At 54.7% G+C, this 19,589-nt stretch overlaps 6 protein-coding genes across 6 annotated transcripts; 3 read left to right on the top strand and 3 right to left on the bottom strand.

Moving 5' to 3' along the window:
- Positions 1–339: 339 nt before the first annotated feature.
- LTHEOB_1972 (Patatin/Phospholipase A2-related protein) lies at positions 340–2,427 on the top strand (the record flags this gene model as incomplete). Its single annotated transcript, XM_035510732.1, has 3 exons — positions 340–436; positions 495–1,062; positions 1,116–2,427. The coding sequence occupies 3 exons, from the start codon at positions 340–342 to the stop codon at positions 2,425–2,427; spliced, it is 1,977 nt and encodes a 658-aa protein (XP_035364912.1).
- Positions 2,428–4,492: 2,065 nt separating this feature from the next.
- On the bottom strand, positions 4,493–7,078 carry LTHEOB_1973 (C6 finger domain-containing protein; the record flags this gene model as incomplete). Its single annotated transcript, XM_035510733.1, has 7 exons — positions 4,493–4,648; positions 4,772–5,202; positions 5,257–5,842; positions 5,894–6,034; positions 6,157–6,640; positions 6,788–6,963; positions 7,019–7,078. The coding sequence occupies 7 exons, from the start codon at positions 7,076–7,078 to the stop codon at positions 4,493–4,495; spliced, it is 2,034 nt and encodes a 677-aa protein (XP_035364913.1).
- Positions 7,079–9,003: 1,925 nt separating this feature from the next.
- Positions 9,004–10,057, top strand: LTHEOB_1974 (NADH dehydrogenase flavoprotein mitochondrial precursor; the record flags this gene model as incomplete). Its single annotated transcript, XM_035510734.1, has 3 exons — positions 9,004–9,126; positions 9,202–9,492; positions 9,578–10,057. 3 exons carry the CDS (start codon positions 9,004–9,006, stop codon positions 10,055–10,057), a joined length of 894 nt encoding a protein of 297 aa, XP_035364914.1.
- A 911-nt stretch (positions 10,058–10,968) lies between these two features.
- On the bottom strand, positions 10,969–11,992 carry LTHEOB_1975 (Integral membrane protein; the record flags this gene model as incomplete). The annotated part of the gene is made up of 2 exons (XM_035510735.1): positions 10,969–11,790; positions 11,843–11,992. The coding sequence occupies 2 exons, from the start codon at positions 11,990–11,992 to the stop codon at positions 10,969–10,971; spliced, it is 972 nt and encodes a 323-aa protein (XP_035364915.1).
- Positions 11,993–15,580: 3,588 nt separating this feature from the next.
- On the top strand, positions 15,581–16,336 carry LTHEOB_1976 (Cytochrome protein; the record flags this gene model as incomplete). The annotated part of the gene is made up of 2 exons (XM_035510736.1): positions 15,581–15,757; positions 16,259–16,336. The coding sequence occupies 2 exons, from the start codon at positions 15,581–15,583 to the stop codon at positions 16,334–16,336; spliced, it is 255 nt and encodes an 84-aa protein (XP_035364916.1).
- Positions 16,337–17,753: 1,417 nt separating this feature from the next.
- On the bottom strand, positions 17,754–19,217 carry LTHEOB_1977 (Gluconate transport inducer; the record flags this gene model as incomplete). The annotated part of the gene is made up of 2 exons (XM_035510737.1): positions 17,754–18,679; positions 18,731–19,217. The coding sequence occupies 2 exons, from the start codon at positions 19,215–19,217 to the stop codon at positions 17,754–17,756; spliced, it is 1,413 nt and encodes a 470-aa protein (XP_035364917.1).
- Between the last annotated feature and the right edge of the window lie 372 nt (positions 19,218–19,589).

Consider the following 19,589-nt stretch of genomic DNA (forward strand, 5'->3'; position numbering starts at 1 on the left):
CTGAGATCAGAGCACGGGCCGCTGTGTTTTAACGAATGAGGGTGCAGTGACGTCGTATTTCGTAGCCCGTGTGGCCTTGCCCGGCTGCAGCGAGCCGTTGGGCGCGCGCGGCACCATCTACGCCCGCTGCAAAGACTCACACACAGCCCTCGCGCCGATACAGGCACCAAAGCCCACCCTTATACCTGTCCGCGCCCCCCAGTGCTTTTCGCATCTGCATCTCTGCCGCACTTGCATCGCTCCTGCACCACACCACCAAACCCGGCCCCCGCGCCTCCTCCGCCCACCCCGCGACCACCCGTCCAGGCCCCCAAGTCCCAGGTCGTCGGCGGCAGCACCATGCCGGAACCTATCGAACACCTCTCGGTCGTCGAGTCGACCGGCTTGCGCCGGAAAGACACCACGAAAGGCCCGCCGCTGCGCATCCTGTCGCTAGGTCAGTCGCACGCCCCGTAGCTTGCGTAATGTGCGCCGTACTGACTTTTCCATCGCAGATGGCGGCGGTGTCCGCGGTTACTCCATGTTGATCCTGCTGCAAGAGCTCATGCACCGCACATATGTCGAAATCCACGGCAAGGCCCCCAAGCGTCACGAAATCCCGAAGCCATGCGAACACTTCGACCTCATCGCCGGCACCGGTACCGGCGGCTTGATCGCCATCATGCTCGGCCGCCTGAGGCTGGACCTCGAGACCTGCAAGGATGTCTACGTCCGCATGACCAAGCGCGTTTTCGAGACCGACAAGACCATTGCCGGCATTCCCTACAGGCACACCCTTTTCAAGGCCTCGAAGCTCGAGGAAGCCATTCGCGAGTGTGTGCGCGAGCACACCATAAATGAGGCTGAAGGCAAAGACGACACTAACGCCTCCGACATCGATCTTCACTCTACTCTCAGCCCTAGAAGCAGCGTCCACGGCCGCCCGCAGCGGAGTCTCAGCACTTCTAGCCGATACAGTCAGATCGGCATGACTCCCATCAACATGCGCGGCCCGTATGCCGCCATGCGCTGGGGCAACCCCAACGCCCTGCTCTACGACAGCAGGGAAAACCGCACTAAGACGTAAGTGTATAATGATTTATAATTTTGTCGAGCATCAGCTGACCTTCGCGCAGTGCTGTCACCGCTGTCTACAAGGGAACCCCCAAGGGTGGCAAAGCCCAACTGCTGAGGTCGTACGACTCCCGCTCGGAACCCGCTCCTGAATTCGAATGCACCATCTGGCAGGCCGGCCGTGCAACCTCCGCCACCGGTCTTGCCTTCAAGCCCATCCAGATCGGCCACTCGGTCTTTATCGACGAAGGCGCCGGAAAATACAACCCCGCCCCCCAGATTCTGGACGAGGCTGTCCGCAGCGAATGGCCCGGAAGAGAAGTCGGCGTGTTTATCAGCATCGGCACCGGAAAGCGGCCCAATGGAACTGCCAACCAGCAGCACCTCTGGTGGGAAGGCTTCATCAGCGGCGGTATGGGAGATTTTGCGGAGGCTCGGAGACGATTGATTGCGAAGATCGAGGGTTGCGAAGACACTCACCAGTACATGCTCAGGGAGCACCTGGCCAAGCGCGGAGTCAACCAGGAAAACTACTACCGTCTCAATGTCGAAGTCGGCGTCGGAGAGTTCGGCATGAACGAGTGGAATCGTCTTGCCGACATCAGCACCAACACCCGCCGATACCTCGCAAGGGATGAAGTTCAAAGTATGAACCTGGATGCCGCCGCTAAGCTCGGACGCATCCACAGAGCAAAGGTCCGATGGGAGAGAGCCCAAAATGCCGGAGTAACCGAATACACGGCCGAATCGAAGTGGGACCGGCCTCTTCCCCCTGCTCCAGGAGGCGATGTCTACACCCCGCCCTCGAACCCAATGGCCGTCGAGCTGCCAGCCGAAGACGTCGTGCTGCCCGTGAAGACCCCACAGACTCCTCAGTCGAACGATTTCCTTTCCCCTTCATCTCCGCGCATCGGAGGATTCAACCGCCTCCCATCCATTGACGGCAGCGACAAGTACGCCGTCATTTCTTCCGACGAATACCCTCAGCCGGTCGACCCGGAGGAGGAGCGCCGCCGCAACTCGGGCGAGATCTACTTGCCCTACCGTAGTTCTAACGGATCCCTCAACCCCCCGCCAAGCACCCCGAGGCGCAGCGGTGAGGAAGCACGGCCCGCGACAGCGACCACCGAGGGCTCCATGCCGCACTCGCCTCCTCCGCTTCCACCAAAAACACCTCTTCCCTACCCGGAAGACAACGCTATTCCGGTGAGCCCATCCGGCAGGCCCATGAGTCCAAACGGCAGGCCAATGAGCCCCAACGGCCGACCGATGAGTCCCACGCACGGGAGACCGATCGGCCCGCTTCCGTACCCGGATCTCGACGGACCTCCTCCCATGGTGAACATGGCCAGGAAGCCCGAGATTGGCAGATAAATTTGCTTGTCTATATCTGGGTTTCGGTTTTCCATTTTTCGTCTACTCTTGATACCCCGTCCCCGACCTTCGCTCACGCGGTTTTCTTCTTCTCGAGTTCCTCCTCAGTACCCAATTGGAAAGTGGGGAAACGGAGCGATTTTTTTGTACTGTGGATTTAATCTTTTCCTTCTTCTCCTTGCGTAACTGCAATATTCCCCCGAGGACTTTGCGCGGTCCGCTCGTCTTTTCTTTTTCCTTTTTTTTCTTTTGCATTTGATATCAAGCTTTATAGCATGATGACGGCCGATCGAAGAAAGGATGATTATGGATTAGCATAAACTCAACTACTTGATAGTTGAAACGGAGGAAAATATAACGGTAAAGGAATTCGGCTGCATTGGGAAATGGTGGGATGATCAACGGGATGGGGGGAATTTTAAACGGTTACAGTAGGGGAATTTCTACCCCATGAAGGTTAATCCTGTTGGAATTGAGAACCACAACACACATATCAAACATATCTTAACCTCTAATATTGTGCATGAAAGATGGCGTCTGCGCCTGCGTGATTACATGAACTTTAATCTTCACGGATTCGTAGATTGCTTGAGCAAGGCTGATGGATGCTTTCTCAAAGCATGGTGATCGAACTTAACGGACGTTGCCCGTTTCTCGAACCCCTTGCAGAGCGTGCAGCCAGCACAACTAACGGGAGCACCGGGCTACCATGTACCTGCATTAGCGCATGCCTGCGGCCCCTACGAGCCGAGCCGCGAGCTTCCATAGTTCCCTGTCGAGGCCAATAGTGGTGAATAGCGGGGGCTTGTAACACGGGATGACTGTGCCCATGTAGATGGCGATTTGATAGGCCAAGCCCGCAGTGTCTGCTGTTTTGAGAGGTTCATAGGCATCTAATAAAGAAACGAGAAAAAAAAAACACGCTAGTCGCTAGTCGAGAGAGGATACTGCAGCTCTTTTGGTGGAAGAATGGGTATGATACGGTTCATTCCGTTGGTAAAAGGGTCTTCACATTCCTCTTTTACGTCTTTTCAGGAATGTTATACCCTACCTACGTCGATTCTTGGTAAATTTTGGAGTTTATATCCACGTCCGGATATGATTAACGGGAAATTATAGCCAAGGCTAGAGCTCGAAGAATAGAAGGGCTTTTAAATAAGAGATGACGTCTTATAAACTTCTTATCTGAGGCACAACATGCATGAGTACTTTAAATTATTGTCCTGGATTGAATGTATAGCTGTCAACTCTACATTTACGTCCGGATCGTAGCTTTAACTACCCATTACGTGAGCGAGAAAAAAAAAATAACGCTGCTCTTCGACCGCGATACCTTTCATTACATTTTATATCACTATGATTGTAGCTTTCAAACTAGCTTTTATTCCTTTTTTTTTTTTTAGAAAATATGATTATGTATCATACCTACATGTGTATGCAATGCATTTGCCAAGTCGATAGCGGACGGTCATGAGTTGAGATTTTTACGTACTGTACATCTTCCCTTCCTGCCAAAACACCAAACCAACCAGTATCGCCTCCATTTTTCCCTCGAGCTGCAAACAGATGTGCATTGCGGCTTGCTCTCCAAACTCTCCGGCACTACTAACATTATATCACATCTCCCTACAAAGTGGCTTCCCCTGCGCAGCACGTTGCGGCGTCTCATGCGGTTGTTCCAGGTGTTGGATCTTATGGTAGATCTTAAATCGGGGGGTACGCGTAGGCGGGATTTTGCTTAGAGATAATCTTCTCCCATGGTAGGCGTAACTAATTGAGATAGAAATGCGCCACTGGTCCAGAACGCGTAGTGTGAAATCGGGGCTCAGATGGACATATATACCTTGATCTTTGACAAGATACGGACCAGCACCTGGCTGGCAGCATAAGCTGGCCAAGTCGATGTGACCCCAAGGCCGCTCTTTGCTCGGTTTTGACAGGGGTGATGATACACTGCTTGGCCGCAGAGTCGTCGTTCTCCCAAAGTAGCCACGTTGGATACGCATTCGTGATCCTTCCAACGTCCCGATATCGCCGCGCAGGACTCAATCCCACTACCGAATACCTATTGGCGTTGCGGATTCAACCAGGCGCTACTCGGACTCTTCTCTTCGCTGATTTCGATAGCCCCCGTGGGCGGATGTCTCAAGACGGCAACACCTCCCGGCTGCATCGACGCGAATATCGTCGCGCCGAACCAATCAGTCGCCTCTTCCACGACCTGATTTGGGAGAAAAAGGAGGGGTTAATGGTCAGCACAGTCCTTTTTTCGATTTCCCCCAACCTACTATACTTCCCCTCCGCCGTTGAAAGCGGGCAATGACATAGCAAAAGGCGAGCCCACCTTGTCAACAAACGTGGTCGAGGTATTATTACGTCCGTATTCGCTCATCTCGGTGACTGAGCCTCCACCATCCACTTCGAAACAACTCCTCCCCGAAGCCGCCATGTCGTATGCCAATTTCGCCGAGGCATCCACGGCGAACATCTGCCCGGAACCCATGGAGCCCATGTTGGGTGGTACGTCGCTGTAGCCGATGAGACCGGCGGGGTGCGTCATGGAGAAGTTCCGTGATTGGAGGTTCGGTGTGTCGCCGTGCATGAGCTTGTGTCGCTTGGCAATTCCGAGCATCTGAGCGTGTGATAGTCCAAACTCTTTTCCAATGTGTAGAAGGCGGCCCTGTAGCCATTCGCGCTGCTGTTCCGGGATACACTCGACGTTCGCGGCAACGAAGACGTGCCAAACAAGGAGGAAGCCGCCAAGCGCTTCGGCAGCTGGATCGTGGGTCAGTATTATTCAAGTACGTGGAGGAATGAGGGGGTACTCACACTCTCGGTCTTGACCAATCTCCCTAGCGCGAGGCTGGAGGTCATAATTGATGTGGAAAGGGACGCTGGCGCATAAATCGTCGATTAGGCCTTGGGTGATGAAATGGGTATTGGCAAGCATTGCCTTGACCGAGAGGTCGGTGGAATCAGGCGAGATGACTGAGCAGCAAGCCATGATGATAGAGAGAGTGAAGATACGGGTGACACGATAGTCGTTCCAGATGTGAGAGGTCCAGACGTCTACGTAGGCGTGTACTGGACCGACCCAGCGGTCAGCAGTATAGACGTCTTCTGGTACCTCGTTCTGATATGCGACGGTCCTATGGGCCCATTGGTCTGACAATGACGAAGCCCACTGGTTCAGAGCAACATCGACTTCTCTAGCCGCAGCTATCAAAGACCATGCCTCCTCTTTTTTGTCGTCCTTGACTTTGTTGTTCATCAGTGCACGGACCCGAGATCGAAGCGCTGGGAGGCCCATGGATATGACGGTGAGACGATTTGCAGGGTTTTCTTCTTGGATAGCCCAGCCAGGAATGCCTGGAAATTCCTCGACTGGCCTGCACCGTTGCATGGAGTTTGTCAACTATCACGTGTCAGCGCGTGGTTGTAGGCAGTATTGAAGGGTTTCCAGTACCATCAATGCCCGTACAGCTTGGAATAGCTTTCGCGAGGACTCAGACTCCAGTTGCTTCGGACCACGGAGTTTGGCTAATGTGACGGCACCGTCGATATGGTGTGCCCATGCGCTGATGGACTCATTGGTTGCGTGCATTGCCTAGGCAAGGATCAGTCAATGCTACTCGGGAAAAGACGAATATGCATTACACAGTTTTTGAAATCTTCAACGTATGTTGCAGCAGCAACTTGCAGAAGGCGTTTTTTGTGGTTTTGAAATACCTCGTATAGAACAAACAGCATGATTGTGAGCAATGTCTCGTCGGACCTGGCTTGAACCGGGTCCTGGAGTGCCTTCTGCGCCTTTTGTAGCGCTTTCCCATAGAATGATGCGGATTCTTGCAAAAGGTGTGACCGGCCAGGGTAGTTTCCGAGAACTGCAAGGGATACAGCATGGGTCGCAAGGTGGAAAGTAGATTCAGCGGGCGTCGAATTGTAATAGGGCACGATAAGTTCGAAAAATCCTCGAGCAGTCTCGTCGTGCTGGGGAAGGAGAACGAAGTTGCGGAAGAAGAAGGCAGTTGCCTGGTTTTCTATGGAGAACGAAAGACCTTGAGGGAGTGCGAATCCGCGCAAAGCGAACAGAGCATTTATCAAAGTTCTATCAGTGGGGACCCTACGGGATTGCGTAGGCGGATATGTGGTCTGCTTCACGATGGGGAGCGGTGATTGGTCGTCAGTTGGAGATTCTTGGGGAGTGTCATCACTACAAGAATGTCAGCATTGCTGCTATCGAGAGGGTCTGAGCTCGTTGGTAGGCGTCACGGCGGAGCGTGTTGATTGAAGAGCGAGCCAAGCGCTACTAGCGGTGGTGCCTCATGATTCCACGCAGATCCAAGATGGGTAGGCGTACCTGGGGGATGAGGTCGAATTGGACGGGCTCGGCTTCTGCTTGGAGGCGGCCCGCTTGGTCCTGCGAGCCACAGCGGCATTCTCGTTTCGAAAGATGAGGTCGAATTCGTCAGGGAAGCCAGGGCAAGTTCTGCCCGACTTTTTGCAGTTGCCGCACGATGGACGGGCTTCGTCACACTACAAACGAATCAGTAGGAGTGGGGAAAAAGCGGGGGGTCAGGTGGTGCATTACTCTTATTCGACGCGTCTTGCAAGTTTGGCAACCACGACTCGGTTTTCCGGTATAGACCATGGTCACGAATTGGGGAACGGATGCGAGCTCGCAAGGATCACCGAATGGGGCAAGACCGGAGGAAGAGGCACGGCACCCAGGAACATGCCTCAGCCGCCGTGGCGCGAGGTATATAAGTGAGGGCCGTCGTGCGGCGTCAGGGGAAGCTGCGGACCCGTAAGATCAAAGCTTGCTGCCTAAGGAAGTGGTGCCGCGAGGGAGTTGTGCAGTCGGGCAGTCGGTGGTGGGAGATTCCGGTAACAACCCTGGCGGCTTGGCCAAGAGAAAGTTCAAACGGCGCTGACGATGCCCAAAGAAGCAGAAGTCGAAGGCTATGACGGACGGTAGAAGGACAGCTGCGCCTCAGGACGGAGGTGAGCAGCTGATGACTCGGCAGTGGAAAATGGCAATCCTTGCCAGCGATCAGCACGCGGGCTGGAGGTTCCCGAGGACGGCGCAGCGGCAGGCGGAGTTCTGACGGGCGGATACACCGAGGCCGCGCCCGAGGTGCTGAGAAGGTGGTCAAGGGCGTGAGAGGGCTCGCAAGCATGACCACATTAGGTGCAAGCGAGCCGAGCCAGCCACTCGGCCCTCGCAGTTGGCGACTCCGGGAGCAACCGGCAACAACCGTCAGCAGCCACCGAACTGCCTCCCTCGTGGACTCTTAACCAGCACCAGCACGTCCTATCGAAATCCAGCGTCTCGAAGCTAGATGTTTCCGCGAACGTCACTGTGGGCTGATCCACCGCCTTGGGAGCCGCGCAACGCTGCAGATCGTCGGTCTCTACCGTCGGTGCTATCGGACTTTCCGATCTCCATGCAGAGCTGTGCAACCCGTAGCGAGCGATCATCCGCCATCCGCGGCGGCGCATCGTTAGCCCGTCGGGACATCAATTCGCTGCGCACTTGAGACAGCGTGTTGCCGGCGCAAAAGCAACTTACGGCCGACTGCGAGCCACTCAGATCCCTTAGTTACCGAGCTGCTGCAGCTCCAGCACCAGCGCTACCGAGCACCCGCCATACGAGTACGGTTAATACGCAGAGCCGTTGATCTTTGCCAGAATACGCGTATCACTTCTCATTGGCGCCTGATTGATAATGGTAGGAAGACGCCTCCGCCGGGAAGCCGATCCTCCGCGCTGCACAAAGGTAAAAGAAGTGAGACTCGATCATTCCCGAGCAGGACTCAAACGCCGGAGAATTGTGGCGCGGATACCACAGGCAAGCCACAGCCGGTCCCCATTTAGTGTCCGGACAACGTGGGTGGTCGGACCGATCGTCGTTCTCTGCAAGTTGATGCCTTCAGCTGGAATGGTGTCGTGTTGCAAAGCGCTATCGACGGCCACGCTCAGGCCCGTTCTTCCGGAGATATGCCCGGCGGTGTGCTGAGCTGAATCACAAGCAAAATGGCGCTGCAGCCGGTTCCGCGCCATTAGATATCATGGTGTCTTTTTTTGCATCTCCTTTCTCGCAAATTCCTTAGCATGCGGCTGCGTCCCAATTTGTAAAAATAGACGACAGATCATACGAGTGTGCTAGCCTCGGCATCACACATGTTACCGACTCCTTAGCTGTGCCATCGTTCATGATGAGTGATAATGACTCGTTTGATGAAGCTTGCCATTGCGGTGATAAGAATAGTCCACCGGGAATGAGGAGCGGTGATCGAGTTCGGCTGCAGGGCTGCACGTGCGGCTCAAGTGGCGTCCGAGTGCAGGATGCGCAGGTCCAATGCGTGGCGTAACGAATGGCAGCACTCGAGAGTGCATATAGCGGATGTGGTGGTTGTAGGTTCGGGCGCTTGTCGTGGGCGCAGGCATTTCAAAGCTGCTTTGAACCGGCGGCGCGTGATTGGCTGGCGGGGCGACGGGCGGGATGCCAAGGCTGGTGTCGAGGACGTCAAAGTAGATTGCGCTTAACCACCACATCCACCCACCCCCGCAACCATGGCCTCGAAGCTCAGCCCATTCGCTCTGCGATCGAGCCTCCGCGCCGTGCGGAGGGCCCGCCAGCCTCAATGGCGCGCCTTCACCACCACCCCGGCCCGACGGAGCGATGCTCTCGCCGTCGTACGTCCTCTCCCGCACATCCACCAGCTACCGCCACCGCCAATGCCATCGCGCTGACCATCTCGCCCAATCCAGCACAGAGACACGCCCGAGAACAACCCGTCGATACCCTTCAAGTTCAACGAGCAGAATGAGAAGCTCATCCAGGAGGTTCTCGCCCGCTACCCCAGCCAGTACAAGAAGGCCGCCGTCATGCCGCTGCTCGACCTGGGCCAGCGCCAGCACGGCTTCACCAGCATCAGCGTCATGAACGAGGTCGCCCGCCTTCTCGAGATGCCCCCCATGCGCGTCTACGAGGTCGCCACCTTCTACACCATGTACAACCGCGACCCCGTCGGCCGTTTCCACGTCCAGTGCTGCACCACGGTACGTCGGATCCCCCGCAACAGACCGCCACGGCCCCTCAGAAGTGTGGGATAGAGCAATTGGAATACTGACGGGTCACTGGCAGACGCCCTGCATGCTCCGCAACAGCGACAGCATCATGAAGGCCATCGAGGAGGAGCTAGGCATCACGCACGGCCACACGACCAAGGACGGCCTCTTCACCTTCACCGAGGTCGAGTGCCTGGGCGCCTGCGCCAACGCCCCCATGGTCCAGATCAACGACGACTTTTACGAGGACCTGACGGCCGAGACGACCAAGTCGCTGCTCAAGGCCCTGCGCGAGGCCGCAAAGGCCACGGGCGCCTCGTCGGGCGGCGGCGCCGCCGACGCCACCAGCACCATCCACATCACCGGCGCCGAGGACGCCCGCCTCCAGACCCCCAGCGAGGGCAAGGGCCGCACCTACACCGCCAACGGCGTCAAGATCCCCGCTCCCGGCCCCCTCAGCGGCAGGGATACCTGCGAGCCCGCACGGGGCTTGACTTCGCTGACCAGCGAGCCGTGGGGTGTCGAGAAGTTCAGGACCGATGGTGTGCTTGACTAAAGAAAGCGTTTGTGTATATTTATGTAGGTATTAAGGATTTCCATTGCCATTCTGATTGCATGGATTGGCTTTGCGTTCTTAACCCTGTGATTTGTGAAATGGCGCATCAATTTTGACTCCGTATTGATTTTCTCGCCATTTTTCTTGACATGGAGACATACAGATGGGTGTTTGAGTCGTGGGCTAGCGCGAGGCTTAGCAGGGCCTTAGAACAGAGGATAGGTGTCCTTCCAGAAGAAATCATCCCTCACAATTTTTGTAGAAAATGAGACCCGACTTGGGGAGGCAAATGAAGTTATCGTCTGGACTTAAATGCATAATTGTTAGTTCAAAATGTACGCCTGGGCAATCGCTCCAATGGCACGGACTTATTAGACGGGCGTCTGATACATGTAAAATTGAATACATGCCGGCCTTCTACTGCAGGATTCTTGTGTATATGCTAGATTTGTTCCAATTCTCCCGCACTTCGGATGTTTTGGCCAAACTTTGCATCACAATGCACTGACCGCTTCACCATGGACTGAAGAAAAAGTATAAGGCCAGTTGTCGCGCTGCAGAACAGGCAATGCTCCCAAATTTGAGATTCACGCTTCTGTTTGCATGGGTAGTTTTCATTGCTATCTAATCCTTTGACCGGGTCACGATATTTGCCCGCTCGCAGGGATGGTCGATTGACTGCCTATCTCGCAGTCTCGCTTTTTTTCTTTTTCCCTCTGGGAGAAAAAGATCCGATGCCCTGATTACCTGACGCACCAAGTGGAAGACCCTTCCTAAGAAACCTTTTGACTCTCTCTTGATGTTAAGAATATAAAGTCTTTTATGCTCATGACCATGACACGTACCATAGGATTTGTAAGCTGACCAATTTGGTGAATGTTGAGTAAGATTGTGCCAATTTATGTCAGCCATCAAATGAGGGTATTCGTCTGATGCAGTATTTTTCGTCTTTTGGGCAGCGGTCGAGTGACCGTGCCTTGTGGTGCATCAGCCATCTTCTTCTTCTTATCCTCCTCCTCAAACTCCTCATCATACTGCATCGTGTGGTTTCTGATAAGACACCAATCATGGAAGGTGACGGCTGTGTTGTTGTGCCTACGCTCCCAGTCCAGATATCCTTGAAACTCCCGGCGATCGCTCTCCCTGACTGGCTGATATTCGTTTTCTCCGTCTGCATTAGCTGGTCTGGCTACTTGTGACTCCCAGTGACCGCCATCCTCAACTGGCTCCTCTGGGGATTCCTGCTCAGCATTGGATTGTTTGGCTGCTTGCGAAGAGGCCTGGCTTGGAGCGGCTGTGGCTGAGGTCTTGAAATTTTTATGCAAATAGTCCCAGATTGCCACATCCCCCTTCTCCGCGCGGAATTTTGATCCAGAAGCTGATGGTCCTGCGTATTTCTTCTCGAGCCATTCCGCCACCGATTTCCAAATTCGATGCTGCTTAGCAGAAGTGACGACTAATCGAAACTCGCCACTTGAGATCTCGAGTCCCCGGTCGGGGGTTTCCAAGAATTCCCCAAAGAATTGAGAAACCCTCTGAACACGCCGTGTGAATATATCTGTTATCGGCGCCCGAGCAGACGGCTGAGCTGGAGCAGGGACATGCTGTTGCTGTGTATGGGAGCTAGGGCGTGTCGAAGGTGAGGTCATGGGAGCAGGTGACGTCACTGGTCCTCCTCCAGCTATGTTGGGGTTGTCCAGGGCGGACGCCAATGGATTGACTGGCGGTATGATCTGCTCACTTCAGCATGGCGTATCATGGAAATTGCTGGTAATGTAGACTCACCAGGTCGCTAAGTACACGCGCTGCCTGTGGGTTGGATATGGATGGTGCTGCGTCCTCAAGCTTGACAGCCATGTCCCTTGCATTGCCTGGCTCAGGCGGATGAGTCGGAGACCCAATGCTGAGCTCCTCCTCTTCCATTTCGACCTTCATGGATCTTTGATGGACGTTGTCAAGGTGGTGAGCAAACAGACAAAAGGTCGAAATGTGTCGGAGTGTGGGTAGGAAGGCTGGTGGAGTGACGGTGGGCGAGATTTTATACCTGAGGATTGGCATGCACGACTTTGAAATGAAGCATCTGACGTAAATGGCAATTACCACATGTCACAAGCGTGCAGGACCCTTAACTAGTCCATATACTGTAAACGGAAGCCACCAAGGGTCCAAGAGCTCAACGATTAAAGCTTATGGCCTCACATTGCAACTCCTCTTCATCTATCTTCACCCTCCTTTTTCCTTCCCCTTCCTCCACTTTTCTTTTCTCGTCACACACTTAATTGTACAGTTCCTCCATTTGCTCTTCCCTGGAGACCTTCAATTACTCACTTCTCAAGACCTCGCTGCACTTGCGCCTCACCTCTACGCCCTTGTCTATCGTAGCTCCCGCGTTGTCCTCGCCGCAACACGAATGGACCAGCCTCAGTATTAACACCTCAAAATTCACGCTCCCTTCAGAGCGAAGCGAAGAAAATGCCTGCAACGATAAAACCAGCGGCGAGGCATAGGAGTATTGCGTGCTTGTTGCAGGGATCGCAGCGAGAAAAGGAGGTCCAGCCAGGTTACATCTCCATTGTCGCAATACAATTATTTCTCTCATGTGCTACCTATCACCATGCCTATAAGTCTCCTGTTGTCTCTTTCGTATCACATCTATCGACTTACCTATCACCTCTTGCCATATCTCCCCCGGCTGGAACCAATATTATCACTGTCCCTCTTCCCCTTAGGTTGAGACAGAACCGCGTTCGCTTAATATAATCCATGATTTTATCACTAGTGTATTCTTCTACAAGCTACCTACCCAGTAGATAGCAAAAGCCAACGCGTGGTGGTAGACTCGCTCAACAGACAGTGAAATTATGCACACGATACATCCACTTAGAAGATGATGGATCTCGACATATACCAGAAAACAAATCATTCGCGTGATTAGTAAAAGAGTAAATGTACGTCCTTAGTAGATACGAAAATTTCTTAGTGGACAGCTTCAGAGCTAATCTTGTAGAAGAGGTTCGAGAGTCGTGTGGTGGGTGAGCAGGGGGGCGAGCAGGGGGGCGAGCAGATTAGCGTTCAGAAGCTATTCCGAGGCAGACTCGCGACTCCAGCTGCTAGTTTCCCAACAATGGTTGTTTTGTATCTCATTCTTAAGTACCGGCGAAGTTTTAATTGCAGGCGGGTTAGAAACGAAGCAGCGACTTCTCTATATGGAAAAAAGCTACCCACACATCGTATAAACCATCGCGCCGAGTAACCCAAACACAAGTGCATCATCCCCAGTCAACATTCAGATAGCGATGCACTACATAATAGCGAACCTCTACTAGACTACCTTCTCCAATACACATGCGTCTCCAAGAGCGGTCCACTCATACCTGGTGGCACTTCTAAGTACACCTGTAGAATTCCAGACCTTCATCTGTGTTCGAAGATTGACTTCAATCACCAATGCAAACACAGAGCACTGTCTCCCGCCGAGCACACATGGAGAAGTATTATGATTCGTAGCACCCTAGGCTAGGGGTAGGCGTGCTGATCTGGGTGGGAATCAGGGGATTGAAGCGAGGTTTTGCGCAACTGAAGGCTACTAAAGGATAGTTCGAGCGTCTGTGTTCGACTTTACGGATCATGCTTTGTGTTCAAGGCGGAAATGTTATAACGAACCACTACAGTACATTCAGAGTGAGCACGGTAGGACACTTGGCTTTCAGATGAGTCGTAGCACCATAAGCGCTTTGTGTATGTCACTGTCAACACAGCTCCATGAACAGGAACAACAAGGCATTGCTCACCATCCTACACCTCTTCTACAACGGTCTCTAGAGCACATACGTTTGGATGGCATCCCACATGTTTCCACCGAGCTCAAGTCTGGATCCGATGAGGTGTGTAGGATGCCTTACCACCGCTTCTCCTGAGTATCACACCACTGACAGGGAACGTCCTAGATGTCTCAGGGGAGAGGTCGACGTACCGTGCGCGTTCGAGCAAGTTGGAAGCAGTAAAGAAACCGTAAGCGCCGACGAGGTGAATGGAAGGCCACCAGAATCTCGACAAGTCCAAACAATGGTGCTGATGCTGATCTTTCTTAGGGAAACCCTCACGGTGCGTGCGTACTTTCAATGCCAGCAGTTCAGCGCAAGGCCTTAGTGGTCTCGACGAAGAGACGCACGGGTGATTATGCATAAACCGTAACAGTTAAGCTAGAGCCAGCCCGACAAGAGTTTCCTCTATAGAAGGCAAAGTATTGCCAAGCTCTCCTACCTGCGTAGATCAAACAGTGCTACATTCCATGAGGATACCCTTGCCGAAACGCGGCCAGCGGCTGATCGAGTGTCACGATTGATCCACGAGCGGGCTGGGAATTTCCGCCAGTCAATGTCAACACCGGCGGACAGTGCATAGCTGAAACGCGGACTTGGGGAATCGGAGCTCGGAGGGAAGCTGGACTCGGAGGCCAGGCAGGGCGGAGATCACACAAACGCCGAGGTCAGCCATTTGTGGCCTATAGACGCCACGAGCATCCGTGCGCGGGCGGCTCCTTTTTGCGTTTACGCACTTGCTATCTCCTTCCTTCTTGAACGGCCGATCTTACGTGGACATGCGACGCGTGCTGGGTACGTAAGCTGGCGAACTCCGTACCCGCTCCATACCCACAGAGGAGTCGCAGGATTGTCCTCGCTTGCAGCACAGTGCTCTCGGCACTTTCTGACTCGTTTGAGGTCAGCCTTGTCGGCAGTTGTGTGCGGAGGGTATGCGGAGGGACGCTGGGTGAGTTCAGAGTGTGGATGTTACTTGGCTGAAGAAATCCACGGCAGGTTTTCTGGTTTTCGGGGACGGAATTGACGCGGCCGAGATCCGCCTTTCCATCCAACCAGCGACGGGAAGGAATTCCCGATAACCAGAAACCAGCATCCGCAGCTATGTGGTTCCATAGATTCTGGAGAACACTATCGCTACTTTCTACTTCCCCTATATCCAAAAGTAGCGGCTCACTCGACAGCTGTTCGACCATATACTCATCAGGACGGACATACCGCGGCAATCTCGCCACCCCCGGCCAATCACAGCGGCCAGATCTCCGCTGCCGTAATCGCCGCCGTTCCCCGCAACCTCGGCTCATCTCACTCCACCCCAGATACGCGCGAGTTTAGAGGGTGGGCAGGTCTGGCGATTATAGCGCGAGGGCGAAAGCCAAGCTGCCGAGCGAACCACCTTTAACTCGACGACCGACGAAGAAGCCCTCACCGCTTCCCCTTCTTCCTCTGACGTGAACCCTTACCTATCGCCTTTCCCTCCCCCCAACGCACGCCATCGCGAACCATCCTCACAGTCCACTGCGCGCGCACGCAACGACAATCGGATCCCCCCCCTATTACCGCACCACCCACCACCCACCCACGGACTCCCGACGTGGTACAAAACAATACGAAGCTCAGCTATCCACACTCCGTCCCCTCGACCTACCTCTCTCTATACATATCCCTCCCTATCTCGGCCGAAGACCACCAACCACCAACAAAAATGTCAGAGACGTTCAGCACCAAGGACGTGGCCTCGCACAACACGGTCGAGAACGGGCTGTACATCATCATCGACGGGTCCGTGTACAGCCTGGCGTCGTTCGTCGACGAGCACCCGGGCGGCGCCAAGATCCTCAAGCGCGTCGGCGGCAAGGATGCCAGCAAGCAGTTCTGGAAGGTATGTGCGGTTGCCTGCGTCCTCTGTTTCCCTTTTCCAGCCAGTCTTACATACATCGTACATCTTCCTTTTTTTCCACTGCCCTTACTGCCCCACTGCCCGCTCTTCCCGCATGCTGCAAGCTGCAGCAGCCCGCCCGCGCGCGCGCTTTCCCTGCCCTTTCGGCCCTGAGTGCATGTCCGTGCCGTGCGGTCGGGTGAGATAAGAGAGAGCAAAAAAAGGGTCGGCCGAGAAAGGGAAGAGTGCGCGCGGGCTGGCTGGCTGCATGCGGGTACCTCTTTGCAATACGAGCCAGCACGGCGCGCCAGATTTTATTTTTGGGACCGCGCGCCAGGCCTTGCCGCTGTTGCTCCGGAGAATTAAAGTAGGGGCGGGCGGGCGGCGGGGGCGGGAAACCAAAGAATGCCCTAACCCACTGTTTTACTCTTATCCCCCCAAAAAAAGAAAGGGACCGATCTTTTTGCTGACTCGAAAATCTTTTTTCTTATTTTCGTGTGACAGTACCACAATGAGGGCGTCCTGAAGAAGTATGCGCCTAAGCTCAAGGTTGGCGAAGTCAAGGAGGAGGCTAAGCTATGATTGGGGGCTTCGACGAGACAAGAGAATCTTGCGCCCAGGGCCCGGGCGGGCGGCCTCCCTGGCACGTTTTTATCTTTTTTACCAACGAAATGTCTTTTTTGCCTTATTTTAGTTTCCCTTTTTCCTTTCTAGAGGATGATGAGGCGACGAGGGGGCGGTGGTGGTGTGTCCGGACACGTATGTATGTACATGTACATTCGCCCGTATGACTGGGGGGGAGCATCGCGCATGAAGACCGAGTAGAGACAAAGACAGAGAGAGAGAGAAAGATCTTTTCCAATCCACCCTGAAAGATCTGCCTGCCGGCCTTGCCCCCGCCGTACGAATTAAGGCAGCCCGTGAACTCTTGTCATTATTCATCCATCCAACATATAGTGTGCAGATCTTATCGACCCTGTCCTTCCTTTGCTCCGCATAAAGCATGTTCATGCGCATGCTGATTATCCCACACATGCCTTTTTTTAGCCGCCGCCCGCCGCCACCCCCGACAAACCTTCTTCGCAATAAGAATTGCGGGAATATACGTCATGGGCCCGCTTCGACCTGCGTCGGCGAGCCCGGATTACCCCGGACCCCTCCCCCTTGGGGGCAGCGTGGGAATCCGAGCCGTGAGCCGTGTGAACTGACTCAGAACTAACGCTGCCTAAATCGAAGGCAACTCTTTTGCGCAACCCCAAGATGATGCTTACTTGGTCGTACCTACGTACGTGGTGGGACATGAACCAACAGGCAACAGCAATTGTCCGATCTCTTGTTTTACTACCTGCTCGAAAACGCAATTGTAGTCACCAAGCCAAGGCACACAGTCTGAATTTTTATTTCTTTTTTGTTTTCATTTGGCCGTCTGTGTTACGCTGTACGTTCCAGTATGTCCTCTATGAACAGAGAGGATGGACGGCCTTATTTCTGACCATAGGGTGTACCTAGTAAAGGTGAAGGGGAAGCCCCTCCGGACAAACGCTCCGCTGTGCAGACCAAAAGACAAGAAATATAGGAGCGCAAAGACATCAATGTGCCACCCAGTCTTGTGCAGACAAAGGAAAAACAGTCAAATCCCATGTTGCAACCCATACCACGCCGTTTCCGTGCAGGAAAAAAAAACAATTGGAAAACGGGGGTTGTCCCAGAACGCCGTACCGAATGCAACCGTTGTCCCCGAGACATGCAAATAGCGAAAGTGAACAAGGAAAACAGGAAAAAGGAAAGGCATGAAAAACTCAAACGAAACAACGCCGTGCCGATTTCGATTACGCTTGCTGACGCCAGAAACCCCGACATTTGCAAAGAAAAATTTTTTGCCCTGGAGAGTGAATGAGAAGATCCACAATCGACCGAACAGGGATGTGTGAAGAACCGACTTCTGACCCTAAGGGTGCAACATCGTGAAACGCAACGGAGACGCCATACTCTTCAGCCTTCATCTGACCATGAAAGCCTTGTCAAGACTCCTTAGGGCTTTCGAGTCCTCGCCGTACCCGGAATTCCGATCCTTGACGTGCTGCAGTGCGCTGTTAGGGCTGCGACTTCCGTGACGGCTGGTTGCACTTGCGTCACTCTTGTTCTCCGGCGCATCAGCCGTGCCATTGACAAGCGCGTGAATGCTTGGGAATGTCTTGGCTGGGGCCGGTGCACTGCCATTCGTCTCAGGAGCAGCTGACTGCGGCTGCGCCTCGGTCGAAGTGGGTCGCGGAGGATCGGCTTGGCCGTTGGTCGTCGGCTGTTGCGGGGTAGCCGTGACGCCATTCGTTGCCGGAGCAGCCGAGTTGTTGACAGGCGGGAGTTCGGGACCAGAAGTCGTGGGAGCGGGAAGAGATGGCCGGTGCTGCGGGGGCTCGACGTGCGCATACGGGTGAGGGGGGAGTCCAGGAGCTGCCGAAGGAGGCCCAACGTGGGCTGCTTGCTGCACGCGCGGAGAGACATTGGGAGGGTGGTGAGCCGCCGGAGCGAGCTGGTGGTGCGCGTAGGGGTGGCCGTTTGCGATCGGAGGTGGCGGAGGAAGGCCGGGAGGGGGCCTGTCAAAGACAGTGCCGGCGGGATAACCTGGGTGCGCCGGGTAGTGGTGGTAGCCGTGGGGTGAGTGCGCAATGTAGCCAGCTGGCGCGCCGTAAGCGTAGGGAGAGTAAGGCGGAGTTCCTTGGGGAGTGGGCGGCCAGGTGCCGGGGGGCAGTTGAATGGCGTAGGGAGGAAGAGGCGCGCCCGCTCTTGTGTACGGAGAGCCGACATGCGGTGCGGTGGTGTATGGCGAGCCAGGCATGGGTCCTCGTGTCACGGCGGGGACATTGGATTGCTCGTTGACAGATGATTCGGGGTACATGCCCTTCTGGGGGCGGATGTGACGAAGCGCTAGGTCTCGTTAGGCCCACAGCGATGCGGTTCGCAGGCTGATTGACTTACTTGGATCTTGCGAAGGCTGCATGAGCACGTTGGCGGTAGGACTCGAGCGCGCATAGTAGCTGATCAGGTGCAGGTGCTGGCCTTGGGAGGTGGTGATGCTGAACGACTGCTTCATCAGACCGTCGGGCTTGTAGCGGTATCCGTCGGGCCCGTCCTCGTCGGAGCCGTCCTTGGAGCCGTTGTCGGACTTGCTGCTGGACTTCTTTGCGGGAAAGCCGTTGCCCCCGCGCTTGCCCTCCATCTCGCGATATGTTAAAAAGCTCCCCGACACCCTCGACGCGCTCCACGACTTTCCGTCTGTCCAGCGTCGCATTCCGGCTTCTCTCTCATCCCAAACGAAGACCGAGCCCGACTTGATCTGCTGACGTTCCTTTTCACTCAGGCGGCGCTGCACGCGCGGCAGCAGGCCGGTGCGACAGGCCTCGAAGAGGATGATGGCATCGTTGGGGGTGCGCACGTGGCCGTGGTACGTCTCCATGGCGGACATAGGTCGCTGGGGGGTGGCTCGAAGACGACCAGAAGAGATAAAAGAGGAAGAGGAAGAGCTTGGGCGGGCCGGGATACAAAGGATATAAAGTTTCGGTTACGGCAGCTGCAGAAACACCGAGCGTTAGCCAAGGCGCAGCTAGAATGGATTTAAGTTGGGTTCGGAAGAACCATAATTAGGGCCAACAATAAGCGCAGGCGGCCGTGCGGATACGGTGGCCAAGCGATATGGGGCGAAACAAGAAGTGACTTACGGGCGCGTCAGGCGTGGGAAGATAAGGGCGGGGGAGAGGGAGAGCGGGTTTTGTTAAGCCGGCGGGTCGGGCTGGCACATGGGCGCGGGAAGTCTTGTGTCGGGAGCCAAGGGTTGGCC

This window comes from Lasiodiplodia theobromae (genome assembly GCF_012971845.1).
Source record: "Lasiodiplodia theobromae strain AM2As chromosome Unknown scaffold_5, whole genome shotgun sequence".
Lineage (NCBI taxonomy): Eukaryota > Fungi > Ascomycota > Dothideomycetes > Botryosphaeriales > Botryosphaeriaceae > Lasiodiplodia > Lasiodiplodia theobromae.